Source organism: Sus scrofa, chromosome 8 (assembly GCF_054392235.1).
Source record: "Sus scrofa isolate SSC_HxYL_T2T_F1_AM1 chromosome 8, Sscrofa_HxYL_maternal_Yorkshire_Landrace_v2.0, whole genome shotgun sequence".
Taxonomy (NCBI): Eukaryota; Metazoa; Chordata; class Mammalia; order Artiodactyla; family Suidae; genus Sus; species Sus scrofa.
In genome coordinates, this window is record NC_139390.1 from 115,597,774 (window position 1) to 115,618,526 (window position 20,753).

General features: G+C 37.7%; 1 protein-coding gene across 50 annotated transcripts in view; it reads left to right on the top strand.

The window, feature by feature from the left end:
• CAMK2D (calcium/calmodulin dependent protein kinase II delta) overlaps positions 1-20,753 on the top strand; it is a 308,158-nt gene that overhangs the window by 216,178 nt on the left and 71,227 nt on the right. For 32 of the 50 annotated variants that reach the window (XM_084971005.1, XM_084970995.1, XM_084971004.1 and 29 more), the window contains 3 exon segments: positions 3,899-3,964; positions 7,300-7,372; positions 18,366-18,468. In XM_084971005.1, the coding sequence (XP_084827131.1) occupies positions 3,899-3,964; positions 7,300-7,372; positions 18,366-18,468 (242 nt within the window). 50 annotated transcript variants of the gene reach the window in all.

Here is a 20,753-nt window from a genome sequence, read left to right on the forward strand (position 1 = left end):
TCAGAACTTATTAAAAGAAAACAAAAAAACAAGAACAACCAAAAAAACTATCTTAGGGTAATTTTATCTCACACCCTATAATGTACATACACCAAGCTTTATTACATCTTCACCAGGCACTTGACCAAATGACTCATGCCTTCTAAACTTCTGGAAAGATGGACAGTGTAAATTCTTTTATTTTATTATTATTTTTTATTATTGTTTCCCCCAACACAATTTTTTTTTTCACTGTCCAGCATGGGGACCCAGTTACACGTTACATGTATACATAGTTTTTTCTCCCATTGCCATGCTTCGTTGTAAGTATCTAGACATAGTTCTAAGTGCTACACAGCAGGATCTCATTGTTAATCCATTCGAAAAGCAGTAGTTTGCATCCGTTAACCCCAAGCTCCCATCCATTCCACTCCCTTTCCCTCCCCCCAGACATGGACTTGTTCTCCAAGTCCATGATTTTCTTTTCTGTGGAAAGTTTCATTTGTGCCGTATATTAGATACCAGATATGCAGCTCTATTCACAACAGCCAAGACATGGACACAACCCAAATGTCCATCGACAGATGATTGGATTAGGAAGATGTGGTGTATATATACATAATGGAATACTACTCAGCCATAAAAAAGAATGAAACAATGCCATTTGCAGCAACATGGATGGAACTAGAGACTCTCATACTGAGTGAATTAAGTCAGAAAGAGAAAGACAGATACCATATGTAAATTCTTAAAAGGCTGTGCATGTAGTGATTGAGTGTGTGGGCTATGGAATGGGTGGCCTACCTGAGCCACTTACAGTTGCATAAACTTGGGCAAGTTACTTCACTTCTCTGTGCCTTTGTTTGCTTATCAATAAATGGGGTTAATGGTAAAACCACCATAAAGTATGAGAATTTATCAGTTAATAAAAAGCTTAGACATTCCCATCATGGTGCAGCAGAAATGAATCCAACTGATAACCATGAGGTTGTGAGTTCTATCCCTGGCCTTGCTCAGTGGGTTAAAGATCTGGTGAGCTGTGGTATAGGTCACAGATGCATCGTGGATCCCGTGTTGCTGTGGCTGTGGTGTGGGCTGGCAGCTGTGGCTCCAATTCACCCCCTAGCCTGGGCATCTCAATATGCTTCTGGTATGGCCCTAAAAAAAAAAAAATAGTTAGGAATCCTGTGAGGCACGAGGTAAGCACTGAGCAAATGTTAGCAATTATAAGGTTAAACTCCAAAGCTGAAATTTCTTTTTAAAATCAAGCCAAGTCGTAATATAAGAAGGAATGGTTAAATACTTAAGAAAGTGATTCATTTCACTAATAATCAAAGTCATGTTATCATGAGCTAACTTTTTCCCAATTAGGTAGGTGGTTTTGTTTACTGATGATAACCATTATTAGTAATGAAGTGGGCCTGTTGGCATTTTCAGTGGTGGGAGTACAACCATTTTGGAAGGCAATTTGCCTTGTCTTCTCAACTAAATTTTTAAATGTGGCTGCTTTTTTGACCCAGTGATTTTACTTTGAAGAATTTTTCTGAAGATATACAGATGGCCAACAAACACATGAAAAAATGCTCAACATCATTGATTATAAGAGAAATGCAAATCAAAACTACCATGAGATACCACCTCACACCAGTCAGAATGGCCATGATTAATAAATCCACAAATAACGAGTGCTGGAGGGGCTGTGGAGAAAAGGGAACCCTCCTGCACTGTTGGTGGGAATGTAAACTGGTACAGCCACTATGGAGAACAGTTTGGAGATACCTTAGAAATCTATACATAGAACTTCCATATGACCCCACAATCCCACTCTTGGGCATCTATCCAGACAAAACTCTACTTAAAAGAGACACATGCACCCGCATGTTCATTGCGGCACTATTCACAAGAGCCAGGACATGGAAACAACCCAAATGTCCATCGACAGATGATTGGATTTGGAAGATGTGGTATATATACACAATGGAATACTACTCAGCCATAAAAAGGAATGACATAATGCCATTTGCAGCAACATGGATGGAACTAGAGAATCTCATACTGAGTGAAATGAGCCAGAAAGGCAAATACCATATGATATCACTTATAACTGGAATCTAATATCCAGCACAAATGAACATCTCCTCAGAAAAGAAAATCATGGACTTGGAGAAAAGACTTGTGGCTGCCTGATGGAAGGGGGAGGGAGTGGGAGGGATCGGGAGCTTGCGCTTAGCAGACACAACTTAGAATAGATTTACAAGGAGATCCTGCTGAATAGCATTGAGAACTTTGTCTAGATACTCATGTTGCAACAGAAGAAAGGGTGGGGGAAAAACTGTAATTACAATGTATACATGTAAGGATAACCTGACCCCCTTGCTGTACAGTGGGAAAATTAAAAAAATTATTAAAAAAAAAAAAAAAGAATTTTTCTTCTGCGGAGTTTCTGTCATGGCGCAGCAGAAACGAATCTGATTAGGAACCACGAGGTTGCGGAGGTTGCGGGGTCGATCCTGGGCCTCATTCAGTGGGTTAAGGATCCAGCGTTGCCGTGAGCTGTGGTGTAGGTCATAGATGCGGCTAGGATCTGGCGTTGCTGTGGCTGTGGTGTAGGCCAGCGGCTACAGCTCCAATTCAACCCCTAGCCTGGGAACCTCCATATGCCATGGGTGCTGCCCTAAAAAAAAAAAAAAAAGACAAAAGCCAAAAAAAAAAAAAAAATGAGAGTATCTTCTAGAAATACTCTCGAAGATGTATGCACTCACACACTTTGCTTATTTTAAATAAGGAAAAAAACTTCTGACATGAAATAGTACCCATGATTTAATGTAAATGAAAAACACAATTAGTGTAATAATGTTTTATATTGCACAATTGTACTTCAGTGAGAAAAGTGCAAGGGGAAAAGTATAAATGTTAAAAGATACACAAAAAGTTGAAAAGACATACATAAAGTTAAAATGAGTTTATTCCAGAAAGTGGAATTGGGGTCATGAGATAGAGGAGGACTTGGTACATTTCCACATTTAAAGATTTTTCTACAAAACTATATGCCTTTAAAAACTCATTTTTTAAGTGGGTGGAAAAAAGCCCAAGCCAGAGAATCACTGGCTAGGGAATTCCAGCTCCAAAACAGTAATCTCTTGGGCATGGAGAAAAAATGAATCCCAAAGATAGTTACAGCTCCTTTTTAGAAAGCCGTCAAGTCCCTGGTTTGAATGGACTTTCTGGAGTAACCAAATCCAGTTGCCGAGTTGTGGGAAAGTCTTCATTTTATTAAAAAGAGCAGACAAATCTGGCTACTTCTAGTTGGCAAAGAATCACTGCTGCCGCCCAGGACGTTGCCAAAACCCCAAGTTTTAGTTCACTGGGAATGACATGGAACATTAATGAAATTGGGGTGCTTTACAAGGAAAATCAAACAGTCAGCCCCAAAGCAGTATGTATTTTGGAAGGGCACCTCTAGTGCATAAATGTATATTCACTATAGTTGAAAAAATTAGCCCTTTCAGAGAAACAGCCTGCAGACTCACACTCCACACCCACAACATTATCATCTTCTTTTTGTTCAGAAAATATTTCTACATGGTGCCACATACTTTGTCAGACCCCAGTTAATATTTGGAGAATTGAAGAATTTCATAGAAACCATTTTTCCAAGAGATAGTTCTGATTATATTTATGGTATACAGAAAAATGTGTCCTCCAGATCTGGTGTTACAAAGGTAAACAGAACAGATGGAAATATTTAGATTAATATAAATTGACTGTTACGGAGTCTCATAGTGCTTTAATATAGTTGATGTTTTGATCATAATTTTTTAAATAATCTGAAAACAAAAAAGCTCTCTGAACGCTGGTGCGGATCTATAGATGCTGAGGTTTTTCTTTTTAAATGTGAATTTCTTTTCTGTCTTCACAGGGTTACTGGAGGTGAACTGTTTGAAGACATAGTGGCGAGAGAATATTACAGTGAAGCTGATGCCAGGTAAGTGACTTGCCCTGGGCAAGATATGAGACTCAGCACTCAGATGACACTTGTTCAGTATATCTCTTTACAAATGCATCATGACACCTAGGATATATGAGAATCTCATAATACCATCTTGGACTTTTCACGATAAGTCCCTCTTAACTGATATTTCTCTCTCTCAAGATCACGATGATTCTTTGAAGAAAAAAAAACTATGAATCTAATCTCAACTTTATTTTTATATGGTATCTATAGTTAGAATGCATATTTTCTTTTTCTTTTTTTTAAAAAAAGCTTATCTGGAATGACTTGGCTAAAGAAATATACTTTTTAATCAAAGTTACAAGATCAAAAACTGATATCCTCTGATCTCTAGATGCCGGGCTTCCCAGTTGGGGGCCATTGGTTACCTATGACTCTTTTACTTTAAATTTCAATTAAAATTAAATAAATGAAAAGTTCCATTCTTCAGTTGCACTAGCCCTGTTTCAAGTGCTTAATTGCATGAGTGGCTAGTGGTTACCAACTGGACATAAAGCATTTCTGTCATCACAGAAAGTTCCATGAACAGCCTATGTCTAATCAAAGATGATAAAAAGAAACAGTGCAAAAGCTCCAGCGGTCTCCTTAAAGTGTTATGAGCTGTTTAACTGTGGAAATTTCATTAAGGCCCTTGGAATTCTCACTTGAAAAATATTTATTCGGGTAATTCAGAAGGTTCAAAAGGACTTCCCAGTCTTGTTAATTGGCAAAATCTTTACGGAAGTTAAAAATGGTGACACTTTGTCTAATTTGAGACTTCCTAGGCTGCAAAAGACAATGTTTTTGCAGTGAAATAACATTAAACTACTTGCTTAGGTATTACTTAGACTGTATGCATTTCTAGTATATATTCCATACTTTGAAAAATCTGGCTGAGAGTGATTGGCTCATCATTAGCAAATGTAAATGAGATGTCATATAAATTCAGTTACTGATGGTCTGTGCCCGGCCTTTTTTCTATCTCATGCTTTCAGACCTTCCTAAAGATTCAAATCCCTCGGTAGCCTGGTCCCTGGCAGATAGTCAGCTGATAGAAGGTTCCCCATCCCTCCAAAGCAGCACATGTACATACAGACTCGCTTCGAAATTTCTAATTAATCTTCTGAGTTTAATGTGACCATTTATGGCATCTTGCAAATCTTCTCTGTACATGACTACACTCTAATTTTTAATGGAATTTTTACAGCCAAAGTCAAATAGAAAGTTCCATGTCACTTATGCTGTGAGTCAGTCATCACCTGTTCAGTTTAAGCCAGATCCTTGCATTAGGCCTCTGAAAAGGGGCTTCAGAACAGCCTTGGCAGTAGCTATTTGCCCATTTGCTGAGTAATCATTTTAATCACGGTAATAAAAAAGGGAATTTCATTTGCTTTTCAAAGTTATTTTAAACATGTTGATACTGTGTTTGAAAATATTGGTTGAAATTGAAATAGACCGTTTTCACTATGTAACAGCCCTGCAAATAAACAGGATAGACCCTATGGGTTGGATCATTTATATGCATGCTTACATTAAGTTTTGGAATTTACTATAGGATGGATACATTTTAGGATAGGTCACTCACATAATCAAAAAGAAACATTCTCTTCCCAACTACCAGCATAAAGAGCAAAAAGAATTGTAAAAATCTGTTTAATGCTGGTCCTTAAGAAGTTAAGAATTGAATCCATTCTCACTGGTAACAAATGGCAAAGTTTACTTAAGATGAATTATTGTTTATCTCTTTCTGTTGATTAAGCCCAATAACTTATACCTGTGTTTTGAGACGAAAGAGTGAAATATTCCTAAAAAGTAGTATAAAATGAATATTATTATAGAAGGGAAGAGAGTCATATGATTTAACAAATAATCACCAACACTTCAGTCATCTGTATAGTCAAAAACCACCAATGTGTGGGGTTATTTTTTATGGTTTTGTTTATTGTGCAAAAGCTTATAAGTTTAAAGATCACAATTGATCAAATTTGTGACATTTACATTGTAATAAAGCAGATGATGATTCCTTTTTTTTTAATTCAAGAATTTACTCTGAAATAATATTACGAGGACAGTAAATGATTAAAAATGTCCTCATTGAAATAGTTGTTTAGAATCTGACTAGTACCCATGACAATGCGGTTCAGTCCCTGGCCTTGCTCAGTGGGTCAGGGATCCAGTGTTGCAGGGAGCTGTGGTATAGGTCGCAGATGCGGCTCGGGATCCCGAGTGGCTGTGTCTGTGCTGTAGGCCGGCAGCTGTAGCTCCAATTCGACCCCAAGCCTGGGAACTTCCATATGCCTCGGGTACGGCCCCCAAAAGAAAAAAAGTTAAAAAATAAAATAAATAAAATAGTTGTTTAATCCTTAAGTCAATGAATGTAGTTCTGTTTATATACCTGCCTTTGAATCACACAGTGAACTTGTACAGAATGCATTACGTGATATGTTCTCTGTTAACTGTGCGTCAGATGACTGCTCATGAGACTTTATAGGTGCACATCAGTGATTTCTCCTAATTTAATTAGCAGTCTATCTGACATCCGTGAGCCTTTAATAAGAATAGCATAAATTGTGCATTTTAACATAGTAATAAGCAGATGTTTTCCTTCACTGAGGAAATGTGTTTAACAGTCACCAGTGCCCCAGGGGATTTCAAATTTTATTTATTTTTTCGTAAGTTCTTAGCCCTTGCCCAGACTATGACCATCCTGAAAGAGGAGTTTGTTTTATGCCATGGGTTTATGTTAAATTCTCCCTCTGGTATGGAGACTTGTGTTAGTTTTCCTATCCATATATATTATACAAGAAGCACCATTTGAGTCAAAATGGTAAATGTCTCCCTCCATTTTTTTTAACCCTTGTTTCACCTGCCACGTCGTCTGTGTTTACCCTCTTGTTTCGACACCTATGTTTAATTGTGACCTCAGATTTTAAACAGTTTAGATGTGTATCAAAATACCCATCAATTTTATATCACTGAAGAGTTTTCCCAGAACACTATGGGAATTACTTATAAATTTTTCTCCCTGAATATGGATATTTTGACTTCAAATGATTTAATTTGTAGAGTCGCAATGAAAAAAAAAAAAGCACAGCTCAAATTGTTTTGTCTGAACATGTCACAAATTGTATGTTGGATGTCATTTTTGTTAGAACCAGAATTAGCTTTATTCAGCATTATTTAATTCTAGTGTAAAGCTAAAAAAATGTGGAAAATATGATTTTTGTTTGTTTGTTTGTTTCGTTTGAACTTTCATTTTATTTTGTATTCAATGTGATTATGTGCCTTTAAAATGTTCTCCCTTCCATTCTGCCCTTGTATCTTTACAGTCATTGTATACAGCAGATTCTAGAAAGTGTAAATCATTGTCACCTAAATGGCATAGTTCACAGGGACTTGAAGGTCAGTATATGGAGTCCATATATCCGAATCAAAGGAAGTGTTTTTGTTTTGTTTGTTTTTTTCTGGGGAAAGGGCAGAGGGTGGGTATTTAAAATGGTTTCCTTGCCTTTCCCGACTCTTCCGTAAGATGACGAAATGATGAAATGATAATGCATGATGCCTCTTTCAGTTTGCTCATCTACAGGCTAAATATACATCATAGTGAGGGGAAGGACAGTGTCAAGAGCACAACCTGTTGAGTTTCCAAGGAGTAAACCACCAGAGGCAGTAAGGGGGCAGGCTTTCCTGAAATGTCCAGTGTTTGCCTGGAGATAAACTTGGCCTGTGATGTATGTCCGCCTGTAGATTTAAACACCACTTCTGTTCTGAGACCATGGGTTGCTGCAGCAGAACAACTGGTTACGCATTGCTCCATTTGAGGCTGATGAACCCTCAGGCAAGAGATAATAATTGCCAGCTAAATTAAAGCACGCAAAGTTAATGATTTATCAAAAATTCATTACGTATCCTAATTTAGCCTTAATGGTGCCTTGAGTGCTAATGTGACAGTTCTGGAATGATACTAGAAAAATGGGAGAAAATAGGGAAACTGCTTTTTTGCAGTGGGGTGGAGGTGGAGCACAGAAGCTATAAAAATTATAGTTGTGTTCCAGTTCATTTCCTGTGAGGATTTATAACCAGGAAATGAGCTCCTGGATTAAATGAAATATTTTTAAGATGGATTCTTTGAGAACAAAATGGACCCACATTTTGGCTCACATCTGGCAAGATCCTGATTGTTCTGAGGTAGTAGTCACTCTGTTTGAGCATATCTTTACATTACAGAAGATGTTTAAATTCAACCCCAGTTTTCTGCTAGTTTTGCACTCTTGAACCCAGTCTCTCTGAGGGTATACAGACAGTGAGTGTAAGCTTGGAACTAACACACGCCCCCTGGTGTTTGCATGCAGTCATTGCATTCAGCAGATCCTGGAGGCTGTGCTACACTGCCATCAGATGGGCGTAGTCCATCGGGACCTGAAGGTGAGTAATGCCGTTGGAGAAGAAAAACCACCACACAGTTCCTAATGACTGTTCAGCTGCAATTATGCCTGTAAAGGCAAAAACATGAGCAATAAAGTGTGGACTCATTCCAGCACATTACGAAAACACTCCCTCACCACCTTTCTTATTCCGTCTCAGACCAATATATACATGAGACTTATATAAATCCCATTTCACACAAGAGTAAATAATCTCCTAACATTAACAATAAATAGGTTGTGTTTCCTTCCCCCTAAGAATGGATATGGCATTTAATGTGACTTTGATTAGCACTGACTGATGATCTCTTCTTTCCTAATATGGACATAATATGTTTGTTGATCAGACATGTTATTTCATAGTCATACTATTTACACCTAATATGTTATAAATAGTTATCAGAATTATAAAATAAATAGAGATAAATTTGTTGGATAAATTTTGGCCCAAGCGATTGAATGCTAAAGAACCCCATTTTGGATGCTGAAGCCTCTTTCTCTTAAGATTAGTTCCAGGAATTATGAGGACATTGAGGCCTCCTGGTTTTGGGGTTTTGTTTTGTTTTGTTTTTTACTGATTTAGAATTTCTAAGGGCCAAGATACTGTTGCCTTTTAGAGTAGATGGAAAAAAAGGTTAAACAAATTTTAATATCAAATAGTATATATGTAGCAGACATAGATACACACAAATACTTTGAACACTTGACTCAGCTTCTGATACCATTGAGGGTATCAATTTATATATTTAGAATTTAAATATTTCAGAGAAGACTATTCTTTTATTAATTTTCTGACTCGTTCTCTCAGCATTCAGGTTTTCCTTATGAAATTTCAGAGAACTGGTGAAGGCCTAGAAATTTAAAGTGGAGTTTTTAAATGGGAGAAATAGCACATGTGAGCAGTAAGTAGTTGTGATTCTTCATTTGAAACCTCAGCCTATTAAGGCTCTAGTACAAAGGTGGCACAGGGTAATTTACAATGTCTTAAACTGTAGTGTATTCAGTGGGAAGACAGACTGGTTTCTCATGGGCAGACTTCTCTAGTTGTAGTAAATTGTAAATCTGTAGTTTCCAATCATTTAGTATGTTCCAGAAGAATATGTCTATAAAGATTCACAACGAGTTACTTGAAGATGTGATTTGTAAGCAAAACATTGCCTTAGGTTTTTAGAATCTTCCTTTGATTTCAGCTTTAGTCTGAGAGCTTTAAATGTCTAAAGGAAAAGTAGGTTAATGGCTTGTTCTTTTGGGGAACCAAGATAGCACTGTGTCCATCTGCTTACACTTACCAAATTTACCCATCAGGATAAGGGAAAAAATAATATGTTCCTTTGAAAATCCATATATTTTGCAATCACTTCAAAAATTTCTTACTAGCCAATGTAAAGATAGTGCCCTGTTTTGTTACTTCTCAGAACTCACAGTGCTTCTCTCTTGTTTAAGTGAAGTTATATAGACATACACATTATTGATGCTATTTATCAGATACCATATTTAATAAAGATTTATCATTTGAAATGTCTTACTCCATTTCTGTAATTATAAGTGTACTGGAAAAGCCAAGGATGAAAAATGTGAATTCTTTTCCATGGCTTTTAAAATGTATTTTGTGAGGTCATGATACTATACTTCTGTAGGTGTCCAAACTCAGCGGAGCCCTCTGAAGACTGAAACTTTAATCAGAGACGGCAGTGGGCCTAGGATGTGGGCTGGGACGAAAAATGTATTTTCTGACATAGGAGCTAAAGTCGCTAATTAAAAACTCAAGCAGGTGATTTCCAGAGAGGCTTGCGATCAAAAGAAATAGCCTGCTGCATCCCCCATCAGATTTCTTCCAAGGCAGAAAAGCGTTCTTGCTTTCTGTTCTCAGATTTTAGGAGAGGACAGAGATGAACTTCTGATAGGGCTTGTTATGATTTCTGTAATTGTTGTCAAATTGCTGACTTGGATAAACTTGAGTTGAGTCTAGTTCTCCTGCCTGTTTCAATAAGCCAGGTGGTAACTATACCAAGAGAGGCCCAGCTCTGCATGAGAGGCAGCCTGTGCACACCCTGCGTGTGCTCAGTTGCTGGTGTCATTTGGTGTCTTTTATAGCCACCGTGCATAGTCTGATAAGTACACCACTTATAATAGCATATTTACCAATATTTTAAAACGAAAAATATCAACTGCTGAAATTTATTACTAGGCTTTAAGCAAAATGTTGCCCATACTGTTATTAGGCCATATATTTCTGTTTCCATATCATGATTCATATGTTAATCCATGCACAGTTTAATTTGTCCATTTCAGTGAGATAAAAACACAGGAGGTATTACATTCACCGTCATTATCATAGGCACGTGTGAGCATATGGATCCTGTGCAACTAGTTTGTTTATAAACCCCTCTTGGAACAATAGCCATTTAAGGTATTGTCCCACCATGGGACTTTCTACCTGGTAAATACTTGCAGCACAGTCCTTTCATTTGAGAATGATTGACATTCAAAAAAAAGCACATTTATAATATGAGACAACATTGAATAAAATTGGCTGTGTCAATTAATGTTGAATAAAATAAAGAGGATAAGCAGATCCTCTTTGATACAGTGCTAGCATATAGATATGTCCTTGAATATTTGAATAACTGCCACTCTTGAGGGTTAGTGGACAGTAGAATCCACCAGATGGAAAGTTATCAGGACCTAGAGACAAGGCTAAGGCACAGGCAGTAGGTTGCAGATGTCCCAGAAACAACAGCGGGAGAAAGTTCAGGGTGGTGGGGTGTTGGCATAACCGCAGCCCCTCAGTCAGCACCAGGGGGAATCCGGCAGGTACATGGACCACAGCCTTTGTCTGAGGGGCATCACTGTCAGGCCAGTTGACAAAGATTCAGGCAGTATTAGGGAGAGCTAGCAGTGATGACATAATTATATAGTTGAGGATATGACTCTAGTCTTTGAGAGGGTTTGAATTAAGGCCGAACCTTTAATAATAAAAATGGCAAAGGCTGCCATGTATCAAGCAGTTACTGTATACCCTGCACTGTATTATCATCTCAGTCTTCAGAACAGCTTTGTGGGGAAGATACTATGACGCTCCCCATGTTGCATAAGGGGAGACTTAGCAACCCTGGGTAAAAGTACTTATCCAAGGTCACTCAGCTAATAAGACAGGGTTTGTACCCAAGCAGTTGGTTCCAGGGTCTGCGAGCTTAATCGCTACCACTTCTCAATTCAGTTAGATGAATGAATTGAAAACCCTTTTAGAGACCAAACAATGATGGGAAAAATAATTTTACCAGTAATATTTGGGAAAGTGGGTCTAAATTGAGTGAATCAAGAGATGAAAATAATCCCCACTTATGGATTTTCAGAGCTACGCAAAATTTTTATGAAAATTAAAGTGTATTTAAGATATGATGTGGAGCAGCAGGGCAGCATAATTTGGCAAAAGGTAGATGTAAAAAGTAAAAATACCTTACTTAGGATATCAGTAAGGTGGCATTGACCACAGCCTTTGGAAAATGAGACCTGGAGAAGAACGAAATGGATTTGTCACATTAAATTTAGGTCACATCTCAACACAGTCAGTCTGGAGTGCTTAAAAATAGGTTGTTTATAAAGAGTGGATTACTGTAACTTGGTGTGGTGTATTTGTGAACTGATCACTTAAAATTCAGGTATCAAAAGAGAAGAAACATTGATCAAGCATTTCTCAAGCACCTACTAAGGCCCCATCTTAGCTGTGGGAATATGTTATAGAGCAAAAGAAAAATAGACCCTTTGTATATGGAATATACAGGCCATTGAATTAAATAACACTTGAAAATATGTGGAAAATGTGTTGGTGCTGTTCCTCCCAGAAAAAAGGAAGACCATCAGACAAGCACTGCATCCAGAAATATATTAGCTTGAAAAGCAGTTGCAATAACAAGTGACAACTCTCGATGTCACAAGAAATAAAAGAATATCAAATCAGAAGTGTTCTCCCATTTAAGAGGCTTGAGAATACAATTTCTGTGAATCAGTTGTCAGAAAGAAGTCAAAGAAGACAGTTATATAGCTCAGCTTTTTCAAATAACTATTTCACACAAAGTAGTAACATTTCTTCAGTTCACAGTCTATTAAAAATGGTTACTAAACTACTTGGTGAACTATCTGGATAGGAGGCTTCATATGTACAGCTGAATCTTTTAGCAACAAATCCACGCCCATGAGTTGCCTCCATGGAAAACACTGTCTTTCTAAAAGTCTACCTCCTGAAGAACAGTACTATTTAATGGAAAAATCATTAGATGAGCAGATGGGTGGCTGGATATAGATGTTTTAATGAAGATGGTAATGCTGGAGATTTGATAGGATTTTTAAGACTATTTCATAAAAAATCAAATCAAATGTCTGACCAGGAAAAAAGGAAGTTATTTTCTGGGAATGTCACAAGCATTAAGTCCTTGTCACCATGAGCAGTAGAGATATCAAATAATGAATTCCACACTTTTAATAATGATAAAATCACAATTGTTCCACTTTTCACAGAACCATCTTTTTGCAGTAAGTTTAAAGAACATGTCACTTGTACATAATGCTTATCTAGGCATATCAGAAACAAACTATGTGCCAGATTTCATAACTGATGCTGTCGTTCTAGTGTTTCTTTATTGGCACTTAGTGTTTGTCAGGCTGCGGAAAGACAGTAACTAATGGGTGAGGTGGTGCTATGGTTACATTCTGGTTCAATCTACCTGATCCTGTGTGCTGAGAATGTAGAAATAAATCAAGAAACAGGAATGAGATACAGAATGATTCTTAAGAACTCACTCATATATGCATGAGCATAGATATAGTACTGCCTCATCACAAATTTACAGCACATGCATCAGGTGAAAAACCCCCCTGCTAAGTATATAAATTCAAGCATCCGGGAGGTCCCATCATGGTTCAGCAGTAACAAACCCAACTGGTATCCATGAGGATGCAGGTTCGATCCCTGGCCTCACCCAGTGAGTTAAGGACCCTGCATGGCCCTGAGCTGTGGTGTAGGTCACAGACACAGCTTGGATCTCGCATTGCTGTGGCTGTGGTATAGGCCGGTAGCTACAGCTCCGATTTGACCCCTAGCCTGGGCACTTCCATATGCCCTGATGCAGTCCTAAAAGGATAATAAGTAAGTAAGTAAATAAATGAGTAAATTCCAGCATCCATGCCATGTGAAAATTAAAAAAAAAAAGTCACTTGTACCGTGTGCACAGGAGAACCTCCAATAAGTGCATGAGGGAGCCTGATACTCAAACTCTTCAATCTATGCAAAATTTCATTTAGTTTATTCCTAGGAGCTTTGTTCACACCTTCTTTGGCAAATGAAAAGTGACTAAAAACACATCAAAGCACTGCTGATTAACTTCATATTGAGATATTGAGACTATCCAATAAAGGAAAGAAATTTAAAAAGAAAATTTCACTTCTTAAAAGCTGATATCCAAGGGAATGTAAGAATCAAATAATGTAGAATAATAAAACTAATAACCTGTTTTATAATATTCATAAAGAGAAAAGCATTAAAAGGAGTTAAACACATGATTTCACTACATATGTAAATTCCACGTCTTAAGTTTTACTGGTTAGATAGGTATCATGTATGTGCACAAATAAATCTGTGATATGAATGTTGAAGCTATTAATATGACTAATGTTAAAGATGATCACCACTTTGCCAGATCAGTTCCTAAGTGAAATCATACTAGTTTAGAAATTCTCATGATGTGATTTTGAGATTCTTGAGAAGCAAAATTTGTCAGGTCTTTTTCATAACTTTCTCCCTGTTTTATTTGAATATGGGTAGTAAATATTTTTGCCTGCCTTAAATTTTTCTAAAAATATCTACTGATATCTAAAAATATACTACCTTTTGAAAATAAATGATCTGTATACCCACAGAGGAGTTTCCTCAGTATCACATCTTTAAAAGGAAGGGATCAGGCAATCTAGCCTCAAGTCCTTGCTTCATCTTTTTGAACCTGCCTATCTCACTTGGAAGCTGAGGACTTGGAATTATTTTATCTCTCAGTCTCTCTCAGGTCTAAAAGTGATTCCAGCAACTTGCCTTGGTACTTTGAGACACTTGAACAGTTTCAAGAGAATCCCAAATCACAATGAAAGAAGTTGCCATTGTATCCATATGGAAGTACAGAACATAACTTGCCAACAGTTGCTGCTCATTACAGCTGATATGCTATAAATGGTTGTTGACACTAAGACCAGATGTCGTGGAAAATCCTGCATCATTAGGAAGCAATGGGGCGGGGAAAGAACCTGTGTGTGAGAATGTCAATAGAATCTATTTAAAAACCAACCTAAAGAGTGATGCATTATAAGAATTTAGAGATAATCTCAATGTATAAATATTAGCATAATAGATTGCACTTAATTTAGAAATATAGACATTTCTCAAGTTATGAACATTCATTACAAACATTCAGCATTCTGCACATTGAAAGGGCCAGCTGCGTGGGAGTGTAATAGCTGGTCACTAATGCATAGATCGTCCCTTACAGAAGATGAGCTCCTGTGATAAAATACAATGGGATTTTACAATTCTGTATATACTGGTGTGAGCTTAAAAGGTATATTAAAAATGTTCATTTGAGAGATGAAGAACGAGCCACGTAGCTTCAAGAGTCTGAGTCACCCAAATCCACATAGTTCATAACGGTCAGGCCCAGGACATAAATCCAGATCTTCACCCTCTCTCTAGATCCTCCTGTTGCCCATTTCTCTCATAGTGCTGTGCCCCCAGGCTCAACCCAAGCTGTGCCGGAGGCCTGTGTTTCTGATCTCACTTTTCTCATTTGTTTTAGGGAATCAAAGTAGTGGAATAGTAGAGTGTCATGGTGATGCTTTGTAAAGAAGTAGCCATTGATTAGGTGAGAGATTCAGCTTTTGTGAAATATAAACCCCCACTTATCTTATTTTCTGTAGACATTCATAATCTGAACTAACCTACTTGCCAACAAACTTTTAGAGTATGTGTTTTTAAGTCGGAAGTTATAGAAAGGGTAGTAATTAAAGAAAATCAGAATAAATGTGTGGTGTGCTGGTTTAAATGCTGCTTTAGGAGTTCTTGTGATTAAGCCTCCCATATCCTTTCAGAAAAAAATACATTCCAAAGAACTGTATTTAAATCAAATTTGTGTGGTTTTTTCAATGTTTCTTTGAAGCTGGCCATTAGAAGTAATTTGTGACAAAACATTTTTAGAAAGCAGAGAATCCTTTAGTAAAGTCAACAATCATCCTAAGTTTTCAGTTTGCATTCCCTAATTCTCTAATTTAGGTTTGCCTAAAAGATAGGCTGAAACATGAAGCCATTTCAGTGCTGTTAGTTTTTAAATCTGTGCAGTAACCTTGAAATAGCCATGGCTTTTCCTGTGCATAACTGCAGCTGAACAGTCTTCATGGGTACAAGGTGAACACACCGATCCAGATGGATGTATTATTTCCCGGATGACTCACAAGGCCCTACAGAGAGGTCTTCTAGGTCATCTCTAGGTATGAATATTTGCCCCAGTCACTCAGAGGCCATGCGTGATAAGCTCAGGTGTTACCTTTCTTGTAAATTGGTAGATACTTCACGTTTAAGGGCATAATGCATACAGCACTGCCCAGACACTTTTTGATTTACAATAAAAATAACAGCACGTTAAATTGTCTTGTAAGTTTATTCACTACTGACCCTGGCATTTGCTCAACAAACTCAAATACCGCTTGAGATTTAAAAGACCTAAGACGATTGTGATTTCTAAAGTGATTGGAGGAGTTCCTTTTGTGGCTCAGCGGTTAGCGATGCTGAATAGGATCCATGAGGATGCGGTTCGATCCCTGGCCTCGATCAGTGGGTTAAGGATCCAGCGTTGCTGTGAGCTGTGGTGTAGGCCGGCAGCTGTAGCTCTGATTCAACCCCTAGCCTGGGAACTTCCATATGCTGCGGGTGCAGCCCTAAAAAAAAATAAATAATAAATAAAAATAAAGCAATTAGAACTCTTGCCCTGAATAAGTCTGTGCATGACAAATTAGGACAGATCTGTATTAGCAGAGCTCTCAGAAGTCTCCATGTTTTGTGAATGTGAAGACAGAGAACTAAACAGTCACTTACAATTTAATGTGTTTTTTTCCGAGTTGTTTATTCCATAAATTAATAGCTAGAAATCACATCTTGATTAAATTAAAAGGTACAGGAATGTAGTGGACCATAAATTTTAGTTGTAAAATAAAATGTCAAATATTAATTACAGAGCATGGCTAGACCCTACTGATAAACAGTGTTCCAAGTAATTTTGAACGTTAGGTTTTACTACAAGTTATTTCAGCATGAAGATCTTTCATATTCTTGAGACCCCATCATCCCCAACATCCAAATTAAAATTATTTTGTATTTAGTGTTAAGGTAAAAACCCTATAAGCCCTAAAAAAAATCACAAAATTTTCCTTACAATTACCAATTGTCATAACAGTGATGAATCTGATGGCAGTGAGCAGCAATAGCCTGAAGAAGTCTGGTACTTGATTAAAACTTACTTGCCTACACTCTAGTTCTTGTAGATTTAACCTAATTTCTTCTGAGTTCTGGTTATGAGTCCTTGCTAATTTGCATGGCTGGCTTAATTAATAAATTAAATATTGGTTTAGGCTGTGTTTACACAAGGTCAAAACAACCAACAGAATTAACCAATTCCATAAGAATAAAAAGCCAATTTCATGAAAAAATTGAAATTAGCTGTTTGTCACACATGGACAAAACCAGTTTGGCTGATTTTCAGATTTTTCAAACAGTCTTTTTGGCACTTGCAGAGTCCATTGTTTCCCAGCTTTTCTCAGGCTGAGAACACCTCTAAATTTGCTGGGTCTTACCCCCAGATAAGAAGATACTGAACCACTCTCTCATATGTACATACCAATCCAGACATACATTCATCCAGATACCTGAGGATGATAGGTTCATGGTATGTATTATCAGCCTCCTTTTCCCACCGTCTTCTCCATTCATTTTTTTAAAATTCACAGAGGTGGTCCAGGGAAATTCAACACTTTGCCTTGGTGCTTATTTTCAAAGTACCAGTGTGTCTTGATGCCCCGGTTGGGAAACAGTGGTGTAAACGCAGCCTAATTCCAAGACTAAGTTATCAGTCCTTGAGTAATAATAATTACCCAAGAAAATAAAAATGTGTCTTTCTTACAGTATTCTGAGAACTGAAGATAAATATAGAAGTAATGCTTTGAATCACACTTCGAAGACATAAAATTGTGTTTTAAAAAACTGGCTTATAAAGAGAAAAAAGCCAACTATAACATTTGGCAAATAGTAGTAGACTCTTTCTGCCTTTAAGAATAAACAGATTCTTAAAGACAGCAATTTTAATACATAATTCAGAATAAGACTCCAAAAGTTGTACAGAAATTGTTTGGAAACATTGAGGAATCAAAATCGCTACATTCGGGTCCAAACTCTTGAAGTCAACTAGGATTTAATTTGCACAGTTTCATTTGCCAAATGTCTGTAGATTGGTCCAACTCTTGTTATCATTTTGCCAAGTTTCCTTCTGCTGAAAATGTCTGTGCTCTGCTAGGCTTCTAAGCCAATGTCCGTGGCCAAGTCTGGACCTCAGTCAGCCCTTGGAAGCATGTGAGCAGGTCAAGACAGGTGCTCCCATTCATTTGATCTTTCCCCAAGTGTATTCTCTCTTCACCCCAGTATCTCTCCAGTACCCTCTGCATCTGTCTGAAACCTGCACACATGATCATTTGTAATCATTTTCTAACCGTATTTTCCCTGGGATTTAGGAATGACAGTCTCCGGGAGAGAGGACAGTGCATGACTATTTTGTTGGGTTTAGTTTTTTGTTTTGTTTTTTTTCCCCTAATCTTATAAAATGTTAGTTTTGAATAGTCACTTAAAATAGGTTCTCACTTCAGTCTCTCTTTTTTCTTTCTAAATAAAGCCTGAGAATTTGCTTTTAGCTAGCAAATCCAAGGGAGCAGCTGTGAAACTGGCAGACTTTGGCTTAGCCATAGAAGTTCAAGGAGACCAGCAGGCGTGGTTCGGTGAGTAGGGCCTCTCCCTCCTTCATGCTGTATGTACTCTTCCAGCTCCAGTCACATTCTACTTCCTAACCAAAATAGAACGGAAATGTTCGTTCTGACAACTTGACCAATTTTAAGATAGTGGACTTTTTTATAAGTACCTAATTTGACTGACATTAAAGCATATACAATTTAAGGGAAATAGGAGAGCAATAGCACATAGACACTTTTTCTTAAAGGATAGATAAAAAAATGGATATTGTACTAAGAATTCATAGAAGAATTGCAATATTCAAAGAGTACTTTATTTGAGAGAAAATTGTTCACATACAGCCTTACTTGATGCTAAAAACTTCTGCGTAAATAGTAGCTACTCAGGAAATACTTGCAAAATATTTTACATATTTTTTGATCAGCAAATTTAAGTTTAAAGATATTATGAAGTAGATACAGGAAGAGATGTATATAATATGTAACATTTCTATGTGTGCGTGTGTTTCATACTATCTTCTCTTTCTCCAAAGTGCCAGTTTCTTTCCTCAGTTTTGATAATTTTGAAATTTCTACTTGAAGAAATTTGTTTCCTTGCAATTAAGGAAGAGGTTAACTCTAAACAAATATATAGTATTTCTAAACAAGCTTATGGATTGTTTTGATATTTAGCCTAAATAAATTATTTCATCCACTGTTTTTTTTTTTTTCTTTTGGGGGCCACACTTGCAGCATATGGAAGTTCCCAGGCTTGGGGTCGAATGGCAGCTACAGCTGCCGGCCTACACCACAGCCACAACCACGCGGGATATGAGCTGCATCTGCCACCTACACCACAGATCATGGCAATGGTGGAGCCTTAACCCACTAAGCAAGGCCACGGATCGAACCTGCATCCTCATGGGTCCTAGTCAGCACTGTTAACCACTGAACCATGAAGGGAACTCCTGATCCACTGATTTTCTTACGCCTCTTTTTCTGCCGTTTCCCAGGATTAACCCATTTTGCATGTAGTGTCTTAAAATATAACCTCTCCCCACGCCTCAGTCTTACTTTGCTGACTTTCAATGTATGGAGATTAGATAATTTTTTTAAAATGCCCTTCACTGTGAATTGCTTTTCCTCTGAACAGCAATTGCAAATAGAGAGTTCAAAAAATGCTTACTTCTTTTGTTATATGCAGATGCTTCTACAGATCCCTAAACATACACATGTAGTAAAATGTACACAGAGCTCCCAGGATTCTCCGTGTCTCTCTGATCTGCCCCAGCTAGTTAATGAGAGTGGCTGGTGGGGCAGCCTTGTCCATCTCCTCTGAAGGCAGCCTAATTTAGGACCTCATTTTCTGCTGCCTTTCTTGTTTCAGTAGTGCCTGACAGTTATCCTTGTCTGTGATACCTTTCAAGTTTAATACTGCCTTTTACATTAAGGCTCTCCTTACCCACCAGGTGAATTTAACACCTCCAAATTTAGCATTTGGTTTGTCACAATTGGAGGTATGAGTGAGCTTGTTCCTGTTAATTTCAAACTGAAAGAAGGTAGGACCTAGAATTAGTTCTATAAATTTGAGATTCAGAGATATCTTTTCATCCTAGGAAAGAATATGGTTGACGCAGATAAAGAATGTATAGTAAGGAGTTGGGGTCCAACAGGAAATGATGGAGCTATCACAGAAATGGGCAGAGCAAATCACTAAAGATACATAAATTAATTAGGAGGTCCTGCCCCTCAAGATGCTCGTACTTCCATATCAGTAAGTATTTAGCACCCAGTGGTGGAGCACCTGTAGCTGTGGCATATGTGAGGTGCTCTGGAGCACAAAAGAGGGATTATGAAATTCTCCCTCTGGAAAAAGTTTCAGTAATTGGGGTAAGGCTTCTGCCTTCCTAGGGGCTGAATGGGAATTTTATTCACTGGGAGGCAGGGAGATAAAGGCATTCCAGACAGAGATCCGCAAATGCAAAATCTCAGAGGCATGAAATGATTTTTTTCTATTCAAAGAACAGCAGAAGTTTATTATAGCTAAAGTATAGAGTATACTCAGATGAGTGGTAGTTAATGAGGTAGGAAAGGATTTTATGCCCTCTTGAAGGTTTTGGCATTTATCTCATAAGTTTCAGAGATCTGTTGAAAATTAAGTAGAGAAGGACCTAATTGGGTTTATGTTGTGTGATGATTTGGGTAGCAATGTGGAGGATGGCGTTAGGGTGGCCCTAAGGCAAGGAACCAGTTAAGCTAATGCAGTAGTTCAAATTATGCATGAAGACAGCTTGAACTAAGGAGTATGTAGGAGCAAATTCCAGGTGCCATGCAGA